This window comes from Mobula birostris, chromosome 3 (genome assembly GCF_030028105.1).
Source record: "Mobula birostris isolate sMobBir1 chromosome 3, sMobBir1.hap1, whole genome shotgun sequence".
Classification (NCBI taxonomy): domain Eukaryota; kingdom Metazoa; phylum Chordata; class Chondrichthyes; order Myliobatiformes; family Myliobatidae; genus Mobula; species Mobula birostris.
This window is the reverse complement of record NC_092372.1, coordinates 18730658-18758534: the sequence shown is the minus strand read 5'-3', so window position 1 is coordinate 18758534 and position 27877 is coordinate 18730658. Positions and strand designations below refer to the sequence as shown.

General features: G+C 41.3%; 1 protein-coding gene across 1 annotated transcript in view; it reads right to left on the bottom strand.

Annotated features, from left to right (window-relative positions):
• rai14 (retinoic acid induced 14) overlaps positions 1 to 27399 on the bottom strand; it is a 251941-nt gene extending 224542 nt beyond the window's left edge. The window contains exons 1-2 of the mRNA XM_072252291.1: positions 27187 to 27399; positions 26320 to 26397 (exon numbers count right to left, since the gene is read on the bottom strand). Of these exons, the coding sequence (XP_072108392.1) occupies positions 26320 to 26355 (36 nt within the window). The 5' untranslated portion in view covers positions 26356 to 26397; positions 27187 to 27399. The remainder of the gene's footprint in view (positions 1 to 26319; positions 26398 to 27186) is intronic.
• Between the last annotated feature and the right edge of the window lie 478 nt (positions 27400 to 27877).

The following is a 27877-nucleotide window of genomic DNA, read 5'->3' as shown; positions in this document are numbered from 1 at the left end:
ATTTAAAGCAGAGAAAATACACATACGTTAAAACCATAAATTGATCCAGTCTGGGGCAGAGAAGTGAAAATTCTCACTTCCTAAACGTGACCTAATGAATCCATTATGGCTCAGTGTTGGTGTACAAACACGCCAATTAGCCGCTTTAAGCTCAACAGCAATTCGGTACACACTGCAATTATGTCAATTTTGATAAAGTCCACTTTAGAAATAGATACAAAATAGTAAGTAATTAGGCAAATGATTGCTTTAGATATTCAACTATCTTGTTTTTACAAACAAATATATAACAAACACAAGAAAGCCTGCAGATGCTTTGAAATCCAAACCAACACACACACACACACACACAATGCTGGTGAAACTCAGCAGGTGAGGCAGCATCTATGGAAATGAATAAACAGTCGGTGAACCAGGTCGAGACATTTCTTCTGGATGGGAAAGAAAGGGGGGAAGATGTCCAAATAAAAAGATGGGAGAGGAGAAGGAGGATAGCTGGAAGGTGATGGGGAAGCCAGGTGGGTGGGAAAGGTAAAGGGCTGGAAAGGAAGAAATCCGATAGGAGAGGAGAGTGAACTATAGGGTAGTTACTGAGTTTCTTTTTTTGTTCTTCTTACACTTGTATGCTGGAAATGACATTAAACAATCATGAATCTTTCTACTTAAGTAGGTTCAATTGAAGCAAAAGGAAATCATAACACATTGTATCCTGCAACTTCGACATAAACTGCCAAGCCAGGAAAAATCTTATTCATTTGGTAAATTGAACATATTTAGAGTGACTCCTTTAGATATTATAAAAGGGAAATTCTTGCCTGTAAAGAGATTGCAACAGAGAGAAAAATTCCCTATTTCCTTTTCTCACCCACCCTAACAGGGAGGATCAAAGACCAATACACTTCCTGTGTTCTTATAAGTGGAATAAGAAACACTAAAGGACAAGTTCTGATGAATAGTATGATAACACTGATTATTGATAGATCCATGAGCAACACCTTGTCTTCAGTTATTAAAATTAATTGTGTGAGTAAGGCTTAATTCTGGAAAGTGGTTCTCTTAGCATTCTGTATAACATGTCCTTAAAAAGTTCTCAAAATGAAACATCATTTTTTTCCTATGCCTTTTTGAGTCAGTTCTGACACCAACTCCAGACTTGTACTATTTTCTATATGACACAGAAGATGGTCATTCAGCCCATGCCTGATTTCAGAACGGCAGCAATCCATTTACCCCACTCATTCAAGATTCAAGGTGTTTTTTTGTCATCGTTTATTCACAAGTGTAAAGGAAAACAAAATTATTGTTACTCCAAATCCAATGTAGCACAAAAAGCATAAAGAGCACAACAAATACGCGTATGCAAGTAAATATTAAGTATTTATATACATAATTAGATTATATGCATAGACTAATTATATGTACATAAAATGACACTCAGTACTGAAGCATCTGTACTCCTTGCCTCTCAGTTGCTCATTAACTCCACTCTGCTTCTCACCATCATCCATCAAGAAAAGGGTAATTTACAGTAATCAATTAGCTTACTGACCAGCTCGTCATTTGGATGTGGGATGAAACAAAAGCAACTGAGGGAAACCCATGCCAACTCCACACAGACAACACCAGAGGTCAGGATTGAACTCAGTTCATAGAAACAGAATGCTACAGCACAGTACAGGCCCTTTGGCCCACAAAGTTGTACTGACCCTTTAACGTACTCCAAGACCAATTTAACCCTTTCCTCCTACATATCCCTCCATTTTCCTATCATCCATGTGCCTATCTAAAAGCTTCCTCCATGTTCCTAATGTATTTACCTTACCATTACACACGATAGATACTTATTCACCACTCTGTTTAAAAAAAGACCTTTGACCCCCTCCACTTTCACCTCTTATTCTCTTTTACTCCAAAGAGAAAAGCCAATGTTTGGCCAACTTAAGTGCAGGGCCAGATTGGAAAGGTCAGAATCAGGTCGATTCGAGGGAGTGAGATCATATTGAAGCAGCAGGCCCGGGTCCGAAAGTGAGGAACGACTTGCTGTTTGGCCAATTTAAGTGCAGGGTCAGATTGGAAAGGTCAGGGTGTCAGCGCTGGAGGAGAGGGATGGGCCAGTGGTCAGCTCACTGCTCCACAACATTTACTCATCTCTGTGCTGAACTCAGCCTGTGGCCCACATCTAATGGGTTCCTGAATTGGCTGTAACTGGTTTCGTGGCTGAGAACTCACCTTCATGAACTTCAGTACTGAATGTTGTTTGCTTACTTTTATTATTTGCATGAATAGTTTTTTTTTAAATTAGTGCTCACTGGGTGTATGAACCAACGGGTTCTATTGGGTTTCCTGCTTGTGGCTGTCGCTAAGGAGAGGAATTGCAAGGTTGTACATAATATACATATTTTGATAATAAATGTACACTGAACTTTGAAAATACCTAGCTCACTCAACCTATCCTCATAAGACCTACTCTCCAATCCAGGCAGCATCCTGGTGTATGTCATCTGCATCTCCTCTAAAGCTACCATGTCCTTCCTGTAATGAAGCAAGCATAAGTGAACACAGTATTCCAAATGTGGTCTAACTAGGGTTTCATAGAGCTGCAACATTATTCCACAGAGGCTGCCTGAAATGATCAGGCAGCAGCGGGTACCTGGAACAATCAGCAGCAGCATTCCCTTCCAAATTTCTTATACGTCCCTAATATATCCACCTCTGTCTCTGCTACCACGCACACACCACTCTGTAAAACAAAAATACCTGCCTCTGACATCCCCCTATACTTCCCTTCAATCACCTTAAAATTATGCCCTCCCATATTAGCTATTTCCACTCTGGAATAAATGGCTCTGGCTGCCCACTCTACTTGTGCCTGTTATCATCCTATACAACTCTATCAAATCACCTCTCATCCTCCATCGCTCCAGGAGAAAATCCACACCTCGCTCAACCTTCCCTCATAAGACATGCTGCCTCGATTAGAGAGCATCCTGGTAAATCTCCTCTGCATGCTCCCTAAAGCTTCCTATAATGTCCAGAACTGAGCACAATATTCCGAGTGTAGTATAAGCCAGGGTTTCACAGAACTGCAACATTACGTCACGGAGGTTGCCTGGAACTATTAAGTAGCAATGACACGTCACTGTGCCACTGATTGTTCCAATGTATAGCACTGAATCTAAGACTATACCCCAGTGCTGTACAAAGGGGAAGCTACATTAATCCTACCATCATTTGACTGCTCATATGCACACAAGTGTGTACAAGTCAAAGGAGAGCAGAACAATTTATTTATTTAGGGATATAGCATGGAACAGGCTCTCCCTTCTAGCAACCCACCGACTTAACCCTAACCTAATCATGGGACAATTTACAATGACCAATTAACTCGCTAATCCGTACATTTTTGGACTGTGGGAGGAAACCAGAGCACCCGGAGGAAACAGAGGCGCACATGGGAAGGGACATACAAACCGTCTCGTTTGATGCCGCCGGAGTCCTGAGCCTTGGGCAAGGTTTAATCGACGCAGTTTGTGGATTGGACTTTGTAGTTCATGTTATAATCTGATTCTGGTTGCTCCTTTTCTGTTGCTATTTTGTGCGATTTTGATCGAAGCAGACTGGCTCTGCGGCCTGAAGTTAACCAACAACACAGCGCTAGATTGAACTGAACTGAATATGCCTAGACTATTACGATGATTTGGTGTTTTATACTGGTTTTTTCCCACATTAAAAAAAATGGTGGTTGGATTTTTTTTTTGGAACAGGTTCCATGGTTTTCTTTGTTTTGGGGCCGTCTGTGGGAAAAACAAATCTCAGGATTGTCTACTGCATACATACTTTGATCATAAATGTACCTTGATTCTTTGAACAAACCCGTTTACAGAGGACACTGCACTGAATGCAATACTCCGACACCTAGAGCTGCATTAGCGTCTAGCCAACCGCTACACTACTTTGGTTCCAATTGTTTCACTGTACTAGCCAAGAACCTGTTACCTTATTTGTAGATCCCAGTTATACCTGGGATTGTTGTTTCAACCATCTAAATAATACAGAATTAATTTTGTACTTGCAAAGTCCTTGGGGACATTGGAATTCTGACAGCCTACAAAAATAGAAGTTCGTGCTTTCTATAACAAAATGGATCACCGGTTTTTTTTTCATATTTTCTCCGAAAGTTCCAATTTGCCCTTCATTGGTAAAAATTCTACAAGATGCCTAAAATAGAATCAACTACTTTCTCGATCAAAAGTTATTTAAAACATCAACTGCAGCAATACACCAGCCTGCCAAAGAATGCATGCAAGGTAATATTGATGCGTAGTTACAATTCGAAGTTGGCTAAAATCTAGACATGAATATTTGGCAGCTAGTCAAGTTCCAACCAACCCCCATGTAGACGGCCTCAAATACTGAAGGACGTCATATAAGCCCTTCAGAGTATCAAATGGAATGATGTTATGAATAAATCCAAAGGAATGTCATTATAAATAACCATAAATTGAAGGCCCCACACACTTCTGTTTCCTTTTTGACTCAGTGTTAAGTTCACTTCCATTCATTTGGGACATCTTTATTACTCAAGGGATGAGGTCAGAGACTGGGCTACATCTCGCCTGCATTACACGTCTTTCTCTCTGTAGGATTTGCTAGTATCACACTTAGAGGATATGAAACACACATTTCAGTACTACAGCATTCTGTATATTATTACAGCAAGTTCAATCATCTAAAATCATAAACAGTGTCTGTATCAGGTCTACTTTCTTCCAGAATGTTACTACTTTATAGAATAATATTTATTATGTATTTACATCACATATGCCCCATTTTAAAGGCTGTTAAGATTCATAAAAAAAAAATCATAAATAGGACCATAAATCATAAATAGGAAACTATAAATGTCAAATGTTGAAACACTCAAGGTGAATATTTTGATGGCAAATCTTTAGCACAGGCATTGAATTTTCTGCCCACAAAAGAAAAATAAAACCAGTGCTCCTTTTCATACAAGTTTAGCATTTTCTAAAATAGTTAAATGTTTTGCTTTATAAATTAATATGGTCAAAAGATATGAACAAAATTTTCTGTAAATTAAAAATTCATTCAAAATGCTAACCAATAAAATTTGTCTTTACATTTTGTAATGGTAAGTTTACAAACATTTCCATTTGTAAAAGTGAAACTTAACTTTTTGTATTTAGTGTCAAGAAAACTGGCCGGCAGCATGAGCATAACAACATGGTCTGGTCCACTGGCACAGACTTTCTCTGTAATCCCACAAGGCATCAGAGAACAGCACCAAGACTCTCACAAACGTAATTACACTGCTCTCAGGAGAGCGTTTCGAGGTTACATCAATACAGAACTATTTCTGTAAAGAAATTAGTCAAATCATTACAAAACATGCCATGATAAGTAAAATAAGATCACAAGTTTCATTCTTCATGATCACTTGAATGGCAATGTATCAAGACAATTTTATGTGTCAACTTTATTATAATCTATCCATGAATCTAATATTAACCTAACTTCCATTTTGGAGTATAATGATAACATTTATTGTACATCCAAAACCATAACATAAGGTTGCACAGAAGAGAGGAATCAAAGCTCGAGATCAGCCATGATCATATTAAATAGCCTACTCCTCCTCCTCTTTTCTTGTCTCCCTAGACCTTGTATAATATGAAGAGCCCGAATCTTAAGTCAGATCTTTACCAGCTGTTGGATTTATATATATTTGTAGGCATCCGTTAGTCTCGTGAGACCATGGATTTGCCCTGTCCACGCCACCAATGTTGTCCAAGGGAAGGGCACTAAGGCCGATACAGCTTGGCACCAGTGTCGTCGCAGAGCAATGTGTGGTTAAGTGCCTTGCTCAAGGCCACAACACGCTGCCTCCACTGAGGCTTGAACTAGCGACCTTTAGATTACCAGACTGACGCCTTAACCACTTGGCCAAGCACCAATACAGCTGTTGGATAATGAAGAGGAAAAAGATTAAAGTCATGTACCACCCTACCCAAGTTGAGGTTCTGTGTGTCACTGACACAGCTTTCATTATTGTGGGTTTTAAATAAAATATCCCCAAAAATTGCTAAACAAAAGGACTCATAAAGTACAGTCACTTCTCAAGTAGGTCACAAATGTAATTTTCCAAACAGGATTAAGAAAACATTAAGTGAAATGCAAATCTCAGTAAAATTGCACAATAGAGCACAGTAATAGTCATTCACCAGTAAGAGAAGAGTTCTTGATGTCAAATCTAACTAGATTATTTAACAAAAGTGCAGCAGTTAGACTTGCTGCCTACCCCAGGCAATCAGGTTCGATGCTGACCTCAGGTGCTATCTGTATGGTTTATACATTCTCTGTGACTGAGTGGGTGTATTCTGGCTCCTTTCTACATTCCAATGTGTTTATGGATTACCCCTTAGTGAAGGGTAATGGCAAACAGCCGAGCACCTATGCTCCATCCGCCAGAAAAAGTGGGCTCTCGCAGTAGCCACCCACTTCAATTCTACTTTCTATTCGCATTCCGACATGTCAGTCCAGGGCCTCCTCTACCGCTGCGATGAGGCCACACTCAGGTTGGAGGAGCAACACCCTATATTCCATCTGGGTAGCCTCCAACCTGATGGTATGAACATTGGTTTCTCCAGTTTCCAGTAACTGCCCCCCCCCTCGCCATTTCCTAGTCCTCCATCTCTATCTCTTTACCTGTCCATCACTTCCTTCTGGTGCTCCTCCTCCTTCCATGATCTTCTACCCTCAGTCAGATTCCCCCTTCTCCAGCCTTTATCTCTTCCACCGATCAACTTCTCAGCTCTTTACTTCACTCCCTCCTCCTGGTTTCACCTACCACCTTGGGCTTCTTCCACCCTTCCTCCCACCTTCTTGCTCTGACTTCTTATCTTTTATTCCAGTTTTGATGAAGGCTCTTGGCCTGAAACATTAACTGTTTGTTCATTTCCATAGATGTTGCCTGACCTACTGAGTCCCTCGAGCATTTCGTGTGTTTTCCTTGGATTTCCAGCACCCGCATGTTTTCTCATGTTAATGGCAAAAAGACTGAAATAAGTTGATGAACACACTAAGAGAGAGAATTAAGTTGCATGGCTGGGGGTAAATGAGGGATAGGGTGATTAATTAGATTGCTCTTCTGGAAGCCAGCATGCAAGCCAACAATTCAATCTTGATGGCAGATACAAGTACATTGTTTACATACAAGTACATTGAAACATAGTGAAATGAATCATTTGCATCAATAACCAAAACAGTCGGAAGATGTGCTGAGGGCAGCCTGCAAGTGCTGCCACACTTCCAGCGCCAACACAGCATGCCACAACTTCCAACTTCGGAATGTGAGAGGAAACCGCAGCGCCAGGAGGAAACCCACATGGTCTCAGGGAAAATGTACGAACTCCTTACAGACAATGGAAGAAATTGCACCCCGACCTTCTGGTCACTGGCGCTGTAAATCATTACGCCAACTGTTGCGCTACCATGCTACCTCACCATTTTAAATTTTAGCACTGGGTTTGTTGGAGGGTGACCATTCCTGCTGAAGACCCCACTGCAAGAGTTCCACAGAGCAGTGGTCTGGACCCAACATTCTTCAGCCGATTCATCAATGACTTTCCTTCCAAAGGTCAGAAATGTGCCTCTTTCTCAATCATTACACAATATTCAGTGCCATTCACAAATACACACCAGATGAAGCAATCCATACACTCACACTTTAAGAATGGGAAAACAAGTCAGGCATATAAAAAAAAATGAAGACAGCACTCCAGTGGCTATATTTCATTTGGACTTTGAGGAGATGTGGTACGTCACCAAAGACCAGCAAATTTGTACAGGCGTACCATGGAGATCATTTTAACTGGTTGCATCACTATCTGGGATGGAGGAGCCAATGCATGGGATTGGAAAAAACTGCAGAGGGTTGTAATCTCATCAAGGGCACTAGCCTCCTCACCACTGAGGACATTTTCCAAAGGCAGTGCCTCAAAAAGGGAGCAACATTAAGGACCCCCACCACTCAGGACTTCACCTCTTCGCATTGCTACCATCAGGGAGGAGGTACAGGCGCCTGAAACCTGCACTCAGCAATTCAGGAACAGCTTCTCCCCACTACCAGATTTCGGAGTAGTCCATGAATCATGAACACTACCTCAGTATTTTGCTCTTTTTGCAGTACTTATGTTTTTAATATTTTTAAATTGCAACCTACAGTAATTTTTTAATATGTCTTGCACTGTAATGTTGCCTCAGGACAACAAATTCCATGACATATATTAGTGATAATAAACCTGAATCTGACAGGTAGCAAGTAACCATGAAATAAGACAATTTCACCAAAAACCTTGACAAGCAACACCATTATTAAAATCTCATGGTCATCAATACACCATGCCTACAAGAACAAGGCAGAATCCTAAAGTGTGCCACTCACCTCCTAACACTCCCAAAGATCTCTACCACCACTGGAAACACCTCTACTCAGAATCAGGTTTATTATCACTGTGAAATTTGTTAACTTTGCAGCAGCAGTTCAATGCAATACATAATATAGAAGAAAAAAACAAAATAATAAGAATATCAATTACAGTACACTTATATCGAATTAAAAATTGTGCAAAAAAACAGAAATGATATGTATTAAAAAGGTGAGGTAGTGTCCAAGGATTCAAAGTCCATTTAGGAATCTGATGGCAGAGGGGAAGAAGCTGTTCCTGAGTCACTGAGTGTGTGCCTTCAGGCTTCTGTACCTCCTGCCTGATGATCACAGTGAGAAAAGGCATCCCTTGGGTGCTGGATGTCCTTAATAATGGACGCTGCCTTTCTGAGACACTGCTCCTTGAAGATGTCATGGGTACTTTGTAGGCTAGTACCCAAGATGGCGCCGACTAAATTTACAACCCTTTGCAGCTTCTTTCGGTCCTGTGCAGTAGCCCCCCGCCCCCATACCAGACAGTGATGCAGCCTGTCAGAATGCTCTCTACAGTACATCTATAGAAGTTTTTGTGTGTATTTGTTGACATGCCAAAGCTCAAACTCCTAATGAAGTATGGCCACTGTCTTGCCTTCTTTATAACTGCATTGATATGTTGGGACCAAGTTAAATCCTCAGAGATCTTAACACCCAGGAACTTAAAACTGTTCATTCTCTCCACTTCTGATCCCTCTATGAGGATTGGTATGTGTTCCTTCATCTTACCCTTCCTGAAGTCCACAATCAGCTCTTTCGTCTTACTGACGTTGAGTGCCAGTTTGTTGCTGCGACATCACTCCACTAGTTGGCATATCTCGCTCCAAATATGCCCTCTAGTCACCATCTGAGATTCTACAAACAATGGTCATACCATCAGCAAATATATTGATGGCATTTGAGCTATGTCTAGCCACACTGTCGTGGGTATAGAGAGAGTAGAGCAGTGGCTAAGCACACCCCTGAGGTGCACCAGTGTTGATCGTCAGCAAGGAGGAGATGTTATCTCCAATCCGCACAAATTGTGGTTATGGTTGCTTATCCTTCCAAGTCACATAGCATCTCATCTTAGAAATACAAGAGATTTTGCAGACACTGGGAATCCAGAGCAACACACAAAATGCTGGGGGAGTTCAACAGGCCAGGCAGCATTTATTTTTCAGGACTGGTGTAGAGTCTTGGCCAGAAACAGCGACCATTTATTCCTCTCCTTAGATACTGCCCAACCTGCTGAGTTTTCCAGCATCTTGTGTGTTAGAAATACATTGTTATTCTCTCAATTTTCCAGGTTTAAATATTGGGATGCCCGATCCAACAACTTGTAGAAGTAATTTGCTTAAAGGACTCCAACACTTCAAAATGCCAAACCAACAACTCAAATTGGATTGTTAAAAATAATGGTCTTGGCAGCAATGACCAAATCTCTAGAACAAAACTAAAACCAAATCAGCTTTTAAATCCTTCAAAGTCCAAACATCAATATTTTATTTTTTTCCACCCTAACCGTTTACAAACTAGAAAGATTGCCAAGACCACATTGATAAATGATTAATACTTAATTGTTAGCTAGGTTAACAATTCTTATAGTGGAGATTAGTCAGGACCATTCCAGTTTCTTCCTGCCCCACCCAGGTTCCAGGATTGCAAATCATCTTGACAAACTGATATTGCAATACAGCAGGATTATGACATGTGCAGCTTTATTTACCCCAAAATAGTCACAATACCAAAACACCCAAGCATCTCACTATAATCCTGTCTTCTTCCTCTCACTGCCATGAACTTCTCCTGCAATATTTGTTCATTTTTCATTTTATTGTCCTCATGATTTAGGAACACTGTTCATTTAATTCATTGGTTAGATTTGGAATGTTGACAGAAATGTATAAATAAAATTATGTATTTTTTTATTTATACATTTCTTTCAACATTCCAAATCCAACCAATCATTTAGCAAGTGAAAGAATCTTTCAGGAATTAAGTTCCACTTACTGACAAACTGAGCCAAAATACCAAAACTTTGAAATTACTATCTTCTAATAGCTTTAAAACGGCAATGTGGGTTATTCTGTTGTCATTTATTAAAGTCACGTAGCGCTCTACATCTTTGCTTGCAAGTTTCCCAGGAAAGCTTGTGTGTGAAACCTCAACAGCAGGCATTGTTTCAGATCTAATGTAAGTTCTCACAACTGCTAGAATACACAGGGTATCTCTCCAGAAGCAAATCTCAGCACATACCACAAAATGAGCAGCACACACCACAAAATGAGCAATACACTTTCAGTTTAGGGGAATGTTGCTAACACTCCGCACCACTCGGGAGAGGTGAACACAAACCAATCCTCAGAAGGATCAGAAGTAGAGAGTGAGCAATTTCAAGTACCTGGGTGTCGATATCCTGAGGACCTAACCTGGTCCCAACACATCAATGTAGTTATATAGAAGGCAAGACAGCGGCTATACTTCATTAGGAGTTTGAAAAGATTTGGCATTTCAACAAATACACTCAAAAACTTCTATAGTTGTACCCTGGAGAGCATTCTGACAGGCTACATCACTGTCCGGTATGGGGTGGAGGGGCTACTGCATAGGACCGAAAGAAGCTGCAGAGGGTTGTAAATCCAGTCAACTCCATCTTGGGTACCAGCCTACAAAGTACCCAGGACATCTTCAGGAGGTGGTGTCTCAGAAAGGCAGTGCCCATTATAAAGGATCTCCAGCACCCAGGGCATGCCCTTTTCTCACTGTTACCATCAGGTAGGAGGTACAGAAGCCTGAAGGCACACACTCAGCAATTCAGGAACAGCTTCTTCCCATCTGCCATCCAATGTCTAAATGGACACTACCTCACTTTTTTTAAAAATATACAGTATTTCTGTTTTTGCATGATTTTTATTCTATTCAATATATGTATACTGTATAAAGTATACCGAATAAGATTTATTATTATAATTTTTTTCCTATATATTATGTATTGCATTGAACTGCTGCTACTAAGCTAACAAATTTCACGTCACGTGCCGGTGATAATAAACCTGATTCTGAAGTGTAGAAGCAATTGAAAAAGAGCAAGATCATAGCAAGGTAAATAGTGAGGCCAGGCGTCCATCTTATCACACAACAGATCCTTCCAAGAGTCTGATAATACAGCCTCATTACATTTTTATTTCTATTTTTTTGCACTACTTATTTTAACTATTTAATAGACATATGCACTTACTGTAATTCAGATTTTTTCTCTATTTTTATTTATCATGTATTTCATTGTACTGATAGCGTAAAGTCAACAAATTTCATGATACAGGCCAGTAATAGTGAACCAGATTCTGCAAGAAGAGTAATGCCAGGGGTCAGAGGGGTCTGGATAAGCATCAGGAAGAACAGTATCGGTAGAAGCCAACTTCATGTGAAAAGGGGCATTGCAGCACTCCAGGGCTAGCTGGTCTTTAGAAAGGCCTCTGCAAATAATAAACATCTCTTCTCTCTTTCGTACATAGACTTTAATGAGATGTGGCAAAGCCCAGCAGAAGACACAGCTTTGATCCTAGAAGCCTAAAATTCTACAGGCAAAATAAATTGGAAACAAAGACAAGGTTGTGTTTGAGAATGGAGACGACCAAATAAAGCAGCATTATTTCAGATGAAATCAGGTTAGAAATAACCTATACTGAGAACATGAAATTCACTCATTTTTCATGGACTCCATGACCCGCAGTTATTAAGGTAAAAAAGCCAATTTAAATTGTTTGGGTGCTTTTCCACCCTGAATCATGCAGAGAACTTTACTTGTGCATTTCTCAATAGCAGTTTCCTCAGAATTGCCATGCTGACTGGTAGAAGATGAATCAACTGTCATGAGAATTCTTTCCACAGTGCAGGACCCCTTATCTAAGAAAGGATGTGTTAGCATTGGAGAGGGTTCAAACGAGGTTCACGAACATGATTTCTGGGATTGAAATGCTTGTTATATGAAGCGTGTTTGATGGCTCTGGGCCTCTACTCATTCAGAAGAATGAGCGGTGACCTCATTGAAACCTATCAAATGTTGAAAGGCCTCGATAGAGTGGATGTGGAGAGGTTGTTTCCTATGGTGGGGGAGTCTAAGATCAGAGGACACAGCCTCAAAATAGAGTGGCGCCCTTTAGAACGGAGATGAGGAGGAATTTCTTTAGCCAGAGAGTGGTGAACCTTGGAATTTATTGCCACATGCAGCTGTGGAAGCCAAGTCATTGGGTATATTCTCTCTGGCTAAAGAAATTCTTCCTCATCTCCATACTTCTATATCTTATGGACCGCAACGGAAGTGAGGAAAAACACCAGGTGGCTGGGAGCATAGCAATTGTGAGGTAAAGCATCCCCAAATATTGCTGTCCAACCCCAAGCCACATGAGCCATGGACAGATGAAAGCCCAGTTATCACTGTGTGCAGGTGATGGAGGGGGTCATGGTGAAGGGAGTTGCAGAGGCATCATGAATCGCTGGTCATTAAAAACTGAGTTTGTTTCTTACAGAATATTAAGGTAATCAGAGTCGTACTTCTTTACCATTTCTTTTCCAAAGCCAGTGTGATAATTCCTGGGATACCTTTTAATAAGCTTTAGACAAAAGTTATAGTTTTCCTCTGAAAGCTTCAATTTCAACTGGCATGGAGGAAAGATGCACTGCACAATCTCGTGATGGCATTACATCTGACACAAAGCAAGCATCAGATGCATCAAGATGACTCTCGCCAGCAAGTACCTGAAGCTCAGCAATCGACCTACACGTGAGCACTACCAGGATCTGACATACCCAAACTGGTGTTTATGTGGCAACCCCACATGGAGATCCTACACAAAAGGGTCTGATTTCCAGACATCAATTGCTCCTTAAGTAAATAACTTGCAATTCTTCAGGAAAGCAAGGTGGAAAACCTCTCTAGAGATAAATTTCAAATGTTGGGAGTGAATTACCTTGAAAAATTATTTCCAGTGCAAACAAAAAACTTGCTTAATACTCAGATGAATTCCTCCAAAATAGAAACACTACAGTCATAATTACAACAACAGACTGCACTAATACTGTACAAGTTAATCCCACATTCTCACTGTCAAGTACTTCTCATGTTCTCGATAATTATTGCTTAGTTATTATTATTACTATCTCTTTCTTTGTGTACTTGCACAGTATGTTGTCTTTTGTACACTGGTTGAATACCCACATTGGTGCGGTCTTTCATTGATTCTGTAATGCTCATCATTCTATTAAGGAATTATTGAGTATACCTGCAAGAAAATGAATCTCAGGGTTGTACATGGTGACATATATGTACTTTGATTTAAAAAAGATGTACTTTGAACTCTTATGTTCTCGATCCAAAATCCATTGAAAAAAAATTGAGCTAGTGAAGCACTAACAGAGAAGTGAGATGACAATCTGTGAGAAGAGGTGCTGCCTGACCTGCTGCGTTCACCAGCAACTTTTATGTGTGTTGCTTGAATTTCCAGCATCTGCAGAATTCCTGTTGTTGACAATCTGTGAACGCAGCACAGGGTGATCAATGAATGACAACCGTAGATACAAGTGCAGACAAGAGAAATGCAATTTGTAATTAAAACCAAGAGTAATTAGGTGTGGACATAGTAAACAGCAGAAAAGTGTCAATCTTCTGAGAAGCAAATTTAGACCTACCAGGGATGTAAAGTCTTTGGTCCACATGCATCTAGCAACAATAAGACCATAAAATACAGAAGCAGAAGTAGACCATTCGGACCATTGAGTCTGCTCTGCTATTCAATCATGGGCTGATCCAATTCTTCCAGTCATCACCACTCCCCTGCCTTCTCCCCATACCCTTTCATGCCCTGGCTAACCAAGAACCTATCTTTGCCTTAAATGCACCCAATGACTTGGCCTCCGCAGCCGCTCATGGCAACAAATTCCATAGATTTACCACCCTCTGACTAAAGTAATTTCTCCGCATCTCTGTTCTAAATGGACGTCCTTGAATCCTGAAGTCATGCCCTCTTGTTCCAGACTCCCCTACAATGGGAAATAACTTTGCCATATCTAATCTGTTCAAGCCTTTTAACATTTGGAATGTTTCTATGTGATCCCCTCCCTCATTCTCCTGAACACCAGGGAATACAGCCCAAGAGCTGCCAGACGTTCCTCATACAGTAACCCTTTCATTTCTGGAATCATTCTCGTGAATCTTCTCTGAACTCTCTCTAATGTCAGTATACCCTTTCTAAAATAAGGAGCCCAAAACCGCACACAATTCTCCCAAGTGTGGTCTCACGAGTGCCTTAGAGAGCCTCAGCATCACACCCCAACTCTTATATTCTATATCTCTAGAAATGAATGCCAACATTGCATTCGCCTTCTTCACAACCAACTAAACCTGGAGGTTAACCTTTAGGGTATCTTACACAAGGACTTCCAAGTCCCTTTGCATCTCTACATTTTGAATTCTCTCCCCATCTAAATAATAGTCTGCCCATTTATTTCTTCTAAAGTGCATGACAATACACTTTCCAATTTTGTATTTCATTTGCCACTTCTTTGCCCATTTGCTTAAACCATCTAAGTCTCTCTGCAGGCTTTCTGTTTCCTCAACACTACTCGCTCCTTCACCTATCTCTGTATCATCGACAAATTTAGCCACAAATCCATTAATACCGTACTCCAAATCATTGACATACATTGTAAAAAGCAGTGGCCCCAACACCGACCCCTGTGGAATTCCATTGGTAACTGGCAGCCAGACAGAATAGGATTCCTTTATTCCCACTCTCTGTTTTCTGCCGATCAACCAGTGCTCCACTCATGCTAGTAACTTCCTGTAATTCCGTGGGCTCTTATCTTGCTAAGCAGCCTCATGTGCGGCACCTTGCCAAAGGCCTTCTGTAAATCCTAGTACACCACATCCACTGCATCTCCTTGTCCACCCTGCTTGTAATTTCCTCAGAAAAATTGCAGTAGGTTAGTCAGGCAGGATTTTCCTTTCAGGAAACCATACTGGCTTTGGCCTATCTTGTCATGTGCCTCCAGGTACTCAGTAATCTCATCCCTAACAATCAATTCCAACAACTCCCCAACCACTGATGTCAGGCTATCAGGTCTACAGTTTTCTTTCTGCTGCCTCCTGCCCTTCTTAAATAGCGGATTAACATTCACAGCAACTGTTATCTCCAAAGTAAATTACTCAGACTTCACGGAATAATGAGAACATATACTTGGAGAATGAGTCAAAAATCTCAGCTGCTTTATCATGGGTTAATCATCCACGTCATAATGGTTAGAATTTACCCGAATGTACTTAACTTTTATTCATACCATATACTGCAGAACTTTTCAGTGTTCTTATTATTCATTATATTATTCATTAACTAAAGATTGTTCTACAATATCAACAAGTTACTGCGAATCTTCCTTGATAATCATGGAGCAGCACATTGTTGAGACCCCCTCTGTTGATGCTACGTCCCAGCTTTCTACATGATAAACAAGCCAGTACACAAGCTTGGGCAGTACAATATGGAGAGCGAGCTGTTGCCCATGTGGCAGGCTCCCTCTCTCCACACAGCTGATGAATCCAAAGGAACGGCAGCACTTTATGGGACTCGCCTAATTAGTCTGTACAGGCTCTTATCAGTAGTCTAGCTAAGGAGGTTGAGATGTAGGCTGTAATCACAGCGGGTTAGGAGACAAAGTACAGAAAGGAAGAGGAACTCAGGACGGCTCTTTAGAGAATCAACATAGAACCTAAACAGGATTTCAGAAGAGTGGATTGCCAAACTTTTTCCCAGGGCAGAAAGTCTCTGAACATAAACTTGGAGACCGTTTCACAGAGCACTTATGCTCTGTCTGCCAGAAGAAGTAGGATCTCCCAGTGGTCACCTAATTTAATTCCACTTCCCATTCTGATATGTCAATCCATGGCCTCCTCTACTGTCGTGATGATGCCACACTCAAGTTGTTCCGACTGGGTAGCCTCCAACCTGTTAGCATGACCATCGATTTCTCCAGCATCTGCTAATGCCTCCCCCCTCCTTCACTATTCCCCATTCTCTTTTCCCTCTCACCTCATCTCCTTACCTGATCGTCACCTCCCCCCATTGCTCCACCCTCTTTTCTTTCTTCTATGGCCTTCTGTCCTCTTTTAGATTCCCCTTCTCCATCCCTGTATCTCTTTCACCAATCCACTTCCCAGCTCTCAACTTCACCCCTGCCCCCACCCCACTTTAATCTATCACCTTGTGTTTCTTCTTTCACTTCTCCCACCTTCCAACTCCTCATCTTCTTTTCCTTCAGTCCTGCTGAAGGGTCTCAGCCCGAAGCGTTAACTATACTCATTTCCATAGATGCTGCCTGGCCTGCTGAGTTTCTCCAGCATTTTATGAGCATTGGTAATGAGAGCAGTCAGAAGAGAATAGCCAGAGTGGTTCAAGCTGACAGGAAGGTGACAGTAACTCAACTAACCACACGTTACAACAGTTGTCCGTAGAAGGGCTTCTCTGAATGCACAACACATTGAAACCTGAAGTGAATGGGCTACAGTGGTAGAAGGCTACAAGGATATTTTAGCCACTTCGTAAGGTACAGGAGGTACTTAATAAAGTAGCCAGAGTGTATAACCTCATCACTGCTAAATCAGTTAAAAGGTAACAAGTCATTAGACAATGTCACCAATGCTAGTAATAAGTTCATGTCAATCTTATATTCACTTCTTTGAAACCATGTGTGCAACAACGCATGGAGGGAAGTGACAGCGCAATTACCAATCAGCACATCAGACTTCGTCCCTTTGTACTGCACGTTTCATGTAGAAATGACAGAAAGCCACTCTATCACCCCCAAGGCACCTGCTGCATTATTTGATAGGACTATGGCTAATCTTCTACCCAAGAACAACCTTCTGCACTACCCTCCATTTCCCAAATACCTAAAGAGTCGTCAGATTCTGAATACACTAGATAATTTCACGACATTTGCCAATGATATTAAAGTGGATTCTGAAAATTAATTTCTACAGCTCTCCATAGTAGAAAAATCCACAGATACATAGACTTCTGGGTGAAGTTTTTTTCTTGCCCGTGTCCTTCATCGCGAACGCCTTATCTTGAAGCTACCAACTATATTTCCAGACATCCCACCCAAGATTCTAGATTCAGATTTATCACATGCACATCAACACATACAGTGAAATGCACCATTTGAATTGCAACCAACACACCCAATGACGTACTGGCAGCAGCCCACATGTGTTGCCACACATTCCGGTGCCAACACAGCATGCTCACAATGCTCATCAGAACAGCAGCAAAATAAGCCCCATTCCTCACTCCCACCCACCCACATTCACAGTTCTCCAAACTCAGGACTGGCCACCTTTCACCTCTAGCCATCTGGGATTCACAGAAATTGGGCCTTCAACTTCCCTAGCAGACTGACAGACATTCACAGATTTGGTGCTTCGGCCTTTGGGCCCAAAGTCTGAAGGGAATCCCTCAAAGGAAACATTTCCACATCACAACATAAAAGATGTGGAGCTATCCAACCGAGACCTTAAATATTATTTGCTTCTTATAAATGACATATTGATGCAGTTGTAAAGAAGGCAAGACAGTAGCTATACTTCATTAGGAGTTTGAAGAGATTTGGCATGTCAACAAATACACTCAAAAACTTCTGTAGATGTACTGTGGAGAGCATTCTGACACGCTGCATCACTGTCTGGTATGGAGAGGCTACTGCACAGGACCAAAAGGAGCTGCAGAGGGTCGTAAATTTAGTCAGCTCCATCTTGGGCACTAGCCTACAAGGTACCCAGGACATCTTCAGGGGGTGGCGTCTCAGAAAGGCAGCATCCATTATTAAGGACCTCCAGCACCCAAGGCAGGTGCTTTTCTCACTGTTACCATCAGGTAGGAGATACAGAAGCCTGAAGGCACACACTCAGTGATTCAGGAACAACTTCTTCCCCTCTGCCATCCGATTCCTAAAAGGACATTGAACCCTTAGACACTACCCCACATTTTTTAATATACACTATGTTTTTTTGCATGATTTTTAATCTATTCAATATACGTATACTGTAATTAATTTACTTATTATTATAGTTTTTTTCTTCTATATTATGTATTACATTGAACTGCTGCTGCTAAGTTAACAAATTTCACGTCACATGCTGGTGATAATAAATCTGATTCTGAGATTACTTTGCTGATGAATTTTTAAACAAGTGATTAGTTCACTACAGCAGTCATGGCTCGAGAGATACTGCAGTATAGTAAATATATAGTATTAGATATTACAGAAAATAATGACCAAATAGTTATCAGATGACTAGGGTTAGCTGAATGTATTAAGGAATTATTTCATGTTGCTGTGCAAGAAGTACTTTCCCATGCGTTTTACTTTGCTATCATAACATGTAACTAAATGCCAGCCATTCTCTGGAGGCTACTGTTTGTACAATGATTACAAGTAAGAGGTTCTAATCACCAACCAGTAGGGGCCATCAAAATAGTTTTCGTTTGTGAGATTGTGTTCAATTAAGTAATTAGAAATGCAACATCATAAAACCCAAGCTAGGTTGTCAAATTGAGAAGGTTTTGGCTTAAAGCAAGTTAACTAATCCAAACCTTTTGTTTTCTGAACGGCATTCACCTTTGGATGGATACAGGCAGGGAGATCCAGAAAGAACCCTTAGCCCACCATGTCCATGCAAACCATCTAGCACCCACCTATACCCAATCATTCTCTTGCACTTAGACAATAGCTTTCAATACATTGGTAACCCAAGTGCTCATCTTGATACCCCTTTCAAATGTGCCAGTCTCCCCCTCTCCCTCAAGCAGTATACTGAAGAATTTTCTTGGAGGAAAAAAAAATGTTCCTCTGATACATTCTAAATCTCCTACTACTCAACTTAAACCTATACCGTCTAATTCAAAACACGTGGTGGAAAAAAAAAGTCTCGCTATCCTATCTAAGGCCCATATTTTTAACAAGCAATTTGTATATTGAAAGAAAAGCACATCTCAATTAGTTTGCCTTCTCAGCTTCAAAGAAAACAAACCCAGTCTTTCCATAGCAGGGGTTCCAACCTTTTTTTATACCATGGACCCTTCCCTTTAACCAGGGGGTCCATATACCCCAGGTTGGAAACCCCTGTTCTACAGTGTCCTCATAACTGGATCACCATTCCAGGCAGTATCTCAGCAAATCTCCTCTTCACATCCTCCATCATATAATCACATCGTTCTCTAAGTGTGGTGACTGGAACTTCATATAGTGCTCCACCTATGGTCACACGAACATATCCTTATAAACAAATGTTCACAAGTAAATAACAATTGACAGCACAAAAGTCAGACATTTAGCCCGTTATGGACATGCAGGCCAAACTGCTCTTTGGCCTACTTCTCAGTCTCCAGCTCTCTGCCTGCAGCCCTGTTGATCAGATACTCCCTAAAAATCAATGAAAGCTTCCACTTCTACCAACTGTTTAGGCAGTAGTTTCCAGATTTCACTGCACATTTACGTGAAAAGCATACCCATTACCTTTCTAGTTATTCTGTCAATCACTCTAAACTTATAGTATTTGCCTATTACTCTCATTTTAAAAAAAACTAGGATTCACTTACTCCATGAGTGTCTTGTATTCAAAATACTTTAATTAAATTTTCACTTAGCCACCTCAGCCTATTCAAATCTTTCCATGGGACTAGATTTCTCCAGTGCCCTCTCTCTAAATGCTATCACCATCTTCCTCTATCATGGCAAGTACAATTCTATGCATAACTGTGAAGCAACAAGTGCTTTGTATCATTCTAGAATAGCCGTCCAATTCCAATATTCTAGTTTTCATTATAAAGGATCCACAATTACTTTATCTACCCATCTTGTTATATTCAGGAATCTGCAATTGTGCACTCCAAACTCTGTACTTCTCAGAACTACTCCCACGCTCTATCTTCATACTGAGACTTGCATACAGTGGGAATACTTCCCTGGCTCAGCCATGAACTGGATAATAGGTCAGAGTCAGAGCACTATAGCACAGAAGCAGATCCTTTGGCCCATCTAGTCTGTTCCAGCCTGGTCTTCTGACTAATCCGATCTACCCTCACACTCCATACCACTCTCTCCACGTAGCTACCAGAATTCTCTTAAATATTAAAACTGAACCCGCATCTACCATATCCTCTGGAAGCTTGTTCCACACTCACATCACCCTCTGCACAACAGCCCCCTTAGGTTCCCCTTCAACATTTCACCCTTAATCAGAATCAGCATCAGGTTTAACACCAGCAGCATTTGTCGTGAAATTTGCTAGCCTATGACCTCCTGATCTAGTCTCAAACCTCAGCGGAAAAAGCCTGCAGCATTTGCCCTGACTATTCTCCTCATAATTTTGTATACCTCTACCAAATCTCCTCCTATTCTCCAGGGAATAAAGTCTGAACCTGTTCAACCTTTCCCAGTAACTCAAATCCTCAGGTCCCGGCAACACCCTTGTAAATTTTTTCTGCACTTTTTTCAATCTCACTGATAGCTTCTTGTAGGCAAGATGACTAAAAGCACACACAATACTCTATATTTGGCCTCCTCAATGTCTGATACAACTTCTGCATAACATCCCAACATCCGTACTTAATACTGATTTATGATGGCCAAAAGCTATTTTACCACTGTATCTACCCATCATGCCACTTTCAAGGAATTATGTATATCTATTCACAGATCCGTTTATTCTACTGCATATCCCAGCCTAATTTCAATTTCAAACTTAACTATTTCTAAACTTAAAATAAATGGAGGTATAACAAACATTTATATTTTGCTTTACAACTCATCTAAAGAATTTCTAAAACAAAAAAAATGAATAGACACTAGTGACAAAATGCCCCACACTAATACTCAGTAAAACATTCAAGCTCATAAATTACTTTACAACACTTGTAAAAGTCTCTTTAATACCACTAATCCCAAATGCAAGTGTCCCAATTGCAACTCTAGTGTCTCGTCCCGAAATGTTAGCTGTTCATTCCCTTCCATAGATGTTAATTGACTTACTGAGTTCCTCCAACATTCTGTATGTGTTGCCTAAGATCTCCAGCACCTGCAGAATCTCTTGTGTTTAAGATTTGCTGCTCTTAACAACCTTGTTGGGTCTTCCTGTGTAACACCACTGTATCACTTTACTCCAGGGGCTTCCATCTTAGGGTCCATGGACCTCTTGCTTAATGGTATTAGTACACGGCATATAAAAAAGTTGGGAACTCCTGATTTACTCTACTGCAAATTCTTGCAGCTACTTGCTTGCAATCATTCCATATGCACATCATAGTCTTCCAGCTGCAAGAAATTTTATTTCTGCTTAATGTATGCTGCAATGATGGCGTATCCTGGTCTCCTGGTGTATCTGGAGAACAAGGGATGCACACTTAGGGCTGGAGACTGCAGGCATCCTCTTGAATTACAGCCAGGTGCTCTTGGCAACAGGTTTCCAAGCATGTAGGAGGTATTACAGCATAGTGCTGCCAGTGTGTGGTTACATTGTGGAGAAGCTTATGATTCAGACAACTCTGCTTGAAGCTAAAGGAAATGTCAGTGAAGTCTTCTTCCCCCGAGGATGCACTTTAGGCGGCATCCTCTGTAGAGCATTGGTGGAAAGTATCAGTAAACTGTGACAGTGAGGCTGTAGATCCAGTCAGCTCCATTATAGTATAACCCTTCCCACCATCGAGGACGTATTCAGGGGGGTATGGGGTGTCAGGGAGGGGGGTAGCACCTCTGGTGGGGGAACATGTCGTGTTCTTTTCGTGTTCTTTTCAAGGTGGTTAGTCCACCTTTGGTCCCCACCTGGCACTCAGCTCTCACCTATGGCTCCCCGTAGCTGTTTGCATGCGACAGCGGCCACACCCCGGTCAATGGCTTCGACAAGCCGGCTAAACCAGGTGAGGGTAGTCGACGGGTCTCAAACCCTCGGTGAGATAGGGAGATGTCTATCCCAGCATGTGAAGACAGACTCCAGCAGATTGAGCGGACGGTCCAGCAGTCAAGAAGGCGGTCTCTGCAAGAGTCGTGGAACGTGTAGAGCAGGACAAGACACTGAATATGTTCTGGTCATCCACTGCGCCTCGCCCCATCTCCAGCAGTCTCGACTCTGTCTAACCACTGGATCCAGATGGGAATTGGGAAGAGAGAGCGAGGCTGACGCAACTCTCCCTCCCTTAAATCCAAGTCACGCACTAGTCTCAAACCATCATAATGGCATTGAGGTCCTCATCGACGACGATGGACGAACATACATTCAAGGGACAGAGCCCTCAAGAAGGCAGGATCCATCATTAAGGACCCTCACCAGATGGGATATGTCCTCTTGATTTCTACCATTGCAAGGAGGTGCAGGAATTTGAAGATCCACAAAATGACTCAAGATCATCTTCTTCCCCTCTATCATCATATTTCTCAATACAGCGTGAACACTACCCCATTATTTGTTTTCTTGCACTACTTATTTTGGAATTTACAGTAATTGATGTCTTTGCACTGTAATGCTGCCACAAAACAACAGGTTTCCCATTATATAAAAACAGTGATAATAAAGCTGATTCTGCTCTACTGACAAAGTCCTTTGCAGAAGTTTTATACTTAAGAGAAAGGTTATTGTGAATGAAAATCTTGCCAAAAAGTCAAGAATCAAACTTCCTATGAGATGTTAAATGTGCATCTACTGCTCCAGTTTGAGTTAACCCAAATTTCAATCACCAATACTGCTTTTATCATCCTAGGCAACTTTGAAGGAATTGGTTGACCACAGTGACATCAAAGTGCTTTGAAGTCAGTCAGGGATTATTCTCGTAGAAGACCACAGCTATTCATACAGAGGCCAGCTGGAGAGCATACAGAAGAGTCCTGATGAAGGGTCTTGACCCAAAATGTCGACTGTTCATTCATTTCTATAGATACTGCCTGACCTGCTGAGTTCCTTCAGCATTCTGTGTCTGTTGCTGAACACAGAGTTGGCTTCCTTTTGGCTGAGTGAAATAAGCCTCTTCCCCCCACAAAATTTCTTGCCCACACTTTAAACAGAACAGATGAGAGTATATTCAATACAAGAAAGTAAAGACTGATACCAAAATTGGTTGTGTTTCTATAATAGATGTTAAGTCACTGGAAAATAATATAAACTTAGTCTATCAGAATGAAGACGTGCAAGGCTAACCCCAGAAAAACTTTGGATTAATCCAAGGTTTATTATTGCTGTCTTGTATGACAAAATACATCACAATGCAGTTTTCAGTTACATAGACATACTTTGATAATCAATGTACTTTTCTTTGATGGACTGAAAAGCCAAATGCATGAGAGTCAGCAATTTGATTTAGAAATTTGATTTGGCCCTTTTTTTTGCATTTAAAATCTACACACCCATCTTTCAATCATCTCAACTTTAGAATTTTTCTTCATGAGAGCATACTTCTTAAACCATAAATCCTGAGCAAATTCAACTGGATTGTTAAGAAAACATCCATGAAACCAATTCCAAAAGAGAAAAGTAAAAGATCTGTACCAATGAAGTCAACATTTTCGCGAGATCAATCAAACACACAATGTGATATTGTAATCAAAATCTGGTAGTTAATTTTGCACAGAAACTGAAAAGTTGCAGGATTATGCAAGCCAAGATGAACAGACCAGGATGCTCTTGTTTGATTACAGCTCGCCATTCCATACTATCAAATCTCAAAACTAATAAATTAGCTCTAGAACCTACGCCTCAATACCTCTTCGTGCAATGGGGTCTTCGATTTCCTCGCTTGCAGACCCCAACCAGTTCAGATTGGCAGCAATATCTCCTCCACAATCAACACAGGTGCACCACAAGGCTGTGTGCTTTACTCCCTGCTCTAATCACTGTATACTCATGACTGAGGCTAAGTAGGCACAGTTCCAATTCCATACATAACTGACAATACCGCCGTCATTGGCTGAATCAAAAGTGGTGACGAATCAGTATATAGGAGGGAGATTGAAAATCTGGCTGAGTGATGCCACAACAATCACCTCTCACTCAATGTCAGCAAGACCAAGGAGCTGATGATTGATTTCAGGAGGAGGAAACCGGAAGTTCTCATCCAGGGATCAGAGGTGAAGAGGGTCAGCAACATTAAATTCCTTGGTGTTATCACTTCCTCTCCTGGGACTAGCATGCAAGTGCCATTACGAAGAAAGCAAGGCAGTGCTTCTTCGTTCTTAGAAGTTTGCAAAGATTTGGCATGTCATCTAAAACTGACAAATTCCTATGTGCTGTGGAGAATATACTGATGGATTGCATCACGGCATGGTATTGAAACACCAAAGCCCTTGAACAGAAAACCCTAGGAAAAGAACTGGATACGGCCCAGTCCATCATGGGTAAAGCTGCCCCCAGCATTGAGCACAACCACATGGCGCGAACGCAGTATCAATCATCAAGGACCCCCACCATCCAGGCTATGGTCTCTTCTCGCTGCTGCCATCAGGAAGGTGGTATAGGAGGCTCAGGACCCACACCACCAGATTCAGCAACAGTTGTTATCCCTCAACCATCAGGCTCTTGAACCAGAGGGGATAACTTCACTCACCCCATCACTGAACTGTTTTTACAACCTACAGACACAACTTCAAGGCCTCTTCATCTCATGTTCTCAATGTTTATTGCCTGTTTACTTGTTATTCTTTTTGTATTTGTAGTTTGTTGTTTTTTTCACGTTGATTGTTTGCCCGTCCCATTGGGTGGGGTCTGGCACTGATTCTACTGGGTTTCTTGTATTTACCGTGAATGCCCAAAAGGAAATGAATCAGGGTTGTGCTGTATATGGCAACATATATGATCTTTGATAATAAATTTACTTTGAACTTTAGACTTTTTCCTCAGAATTCTTTATCTTAAGAAATTTACTTTTCCATTAAAATACTCCACAAGTTAAGACTATCTGAAAACAGTGAAAAACAGTCCAGGCATCTGCCCTACAAATACAACACACTTCATCCTATTGATAAGTACTTCATGCAGGAACTATTACTTGCAAGAAAAGTGCAATTAACATTTGGCTGACTTGAAAAAAAAAGGATAATCTCAGTAACAATCCCCAAGAATGTTGACATGGAAATATAAAACTTTGAAAAACATCAAGTATTTTAGTTATGGGCTAGCAACAATAATGTACAAGCAGCCACCAAATACATGGAAGTTATAGTGGGTCTCAGCTAGTCCAAGTGCAATTTCATTTGAAGGATAGTTTGGGCATGAACCCCACCTCCACAGCCTTTATGGTAACGGAATCAGGATAGTGGTCCTTGTTCTGGTAATTTTTTTTTAAATGCAGTAACTATTTTCATTTGTCACGTCTTATATTTTAATATGGAGAAAAAAAAAGAAACTACATAAATTGCTAGAATTTTAAAGAAATTGCTGGAAGTGCACAGCATCACACAACAGTAGCAGCAGCAGTTACTGTTGAGGACCCTCAAAACTAGAGAAGTTCTTTTTTTCTCTATGTAAAGGTTCTGCTAAAGTTCCCTGATACTGTCCAACTTGTTGAGCTCTTGCAATATTTTCTGTTTTTGCTGATTTGTACAGACTCATTTAATAAATAAAAGTAATTTAAGCCCAAACAGATATCTGCACGCCACATATTTCCTGCTGATTCAGGCGACAAACTCAAGTGACTGCGTCAAACTCCCACAGATTTCTGATCAACTTAGGAGTGTCGAAATGAAAGCTATTGTTCTTTGCGAGAGGTCAAGAAGTTACATTAATGTAGGCGTTCTATCGTACTCACATCAGTTTTTCTGAACTTGGCTTTTAAGCTTTTCATTTTCGTCCAATGTCACGGAAGAGCACCGGATCTCAAATAAGTCTAGACAAAAAACACAAAACACCATATATCGGGAAGTGCGTTTCATACTTCACGAAATTTATGACGGTACTTTCAGCGGTTGCTCATAGTCAGTGAATACTTTCTGCACGGCTGCTAGACAATACTCGTGAACTACACACTAACTAAACTGTGCTTCTTTTCATGCATTCAACTCAGTAGTATTTACGTTTAAAACTGCCAAAACTACTATTGTGTTCATTGCCTTTGCGTGAATAAGATCTAGCAAAGATGTTCGAGGAGAAAGCTAACAAACGGAGATGTTGGAACATGCATTCACAGTAACAAGAGCCCGTTTGACAGTCCTTGTTTGACACAAATTCCAGCTTCTGAACTCAAAACTTCATCGAGAAACTTTTGCGGTTTGATTACCCTTAAGGCGCTTTTTAGAAAGTCGTTCCCGGTTTAAAATAAATCGCCGCCCCGCTCCTCCGAGGCAGCGCCGTGTTTCTTTTTTGTGTCTGTGTGCGGCTCTCCCATTCATTCTCTTAAAACTCCCTCCATCTGTTCCCAGCCCTCGCTCAATCTCCCTCCGCTCGGGGGTGACAGTTCTCAGAAACGCAGTGCACTCGATAAAACTTCCACCGCTCCAAACAATAACCCCATTCATTCGCTCATCTGCTCTATTTACAATTCGAGGAGGGGAGAGAGAGAGAAAGGACGAGAAAAATGCAACCAAAACGTGCCAGCTTTTTCTTAAAATTAAGTCTTTATAAAAAAAAATGTTGGCTTATCGCAGCCGTTCTTTCAAAAGGTAGAAGTGGAACTCACCCCATCCCAGTGCGGAAGCCGAAGGTGTCTGTGTAAAGTTGTAAGGAGCCGAGTTACATGAACATACTCTCCCTCCCTCCCTGCTGCCTCTAACACTGGTCCGAGTGCCTCGCGGCGGAAAAGGCAACGACAGCGCGTGCCATTGCCCTCCCCACCCCCACCTCGCGCGCGTTCACGTCGTCCGCAGGGAACGCGCCGCGCGGACACGCGCCGCGCCCAGCCGGCCGGCGCCGCGTTCCATCCTCTTTGTTGCCCTCCTGAGAGAAGTAGTGAGCGCCGAGTCTCTTGGGGGAATCGCTCGCGTCTGGGTCAGTCGCTCGCAAAAGCAATGACTGGTGAATCCATTGGTCAAAAGCCTCCTCCCCACGCACTGTTTCTGCCTTATGGGCTACAGCCACATAGAATTCTACAACAATGCAAGAAGAAAGCCAGAAATGGAATGCAAACTCTTTGCAAAGAACAATGTAATTAATTGATTGTCGCTGCTAGTTCATAACTCAGCAAAATTGCGTACTATGTAGCGCTCTTGCACGGATTTTAGTACAAAAAGTATTCACAAAATAAAGGGCAAATCTGCTTTGTCTGCATGCTCACTTGATTGACACCAGCTAGCGCTCAATGTGAAATACTGCTGTCAGGTTTACAAGCGTTTGGGATTCTGTCGTGCATAGACACTGCTTTTAGGTTTGGG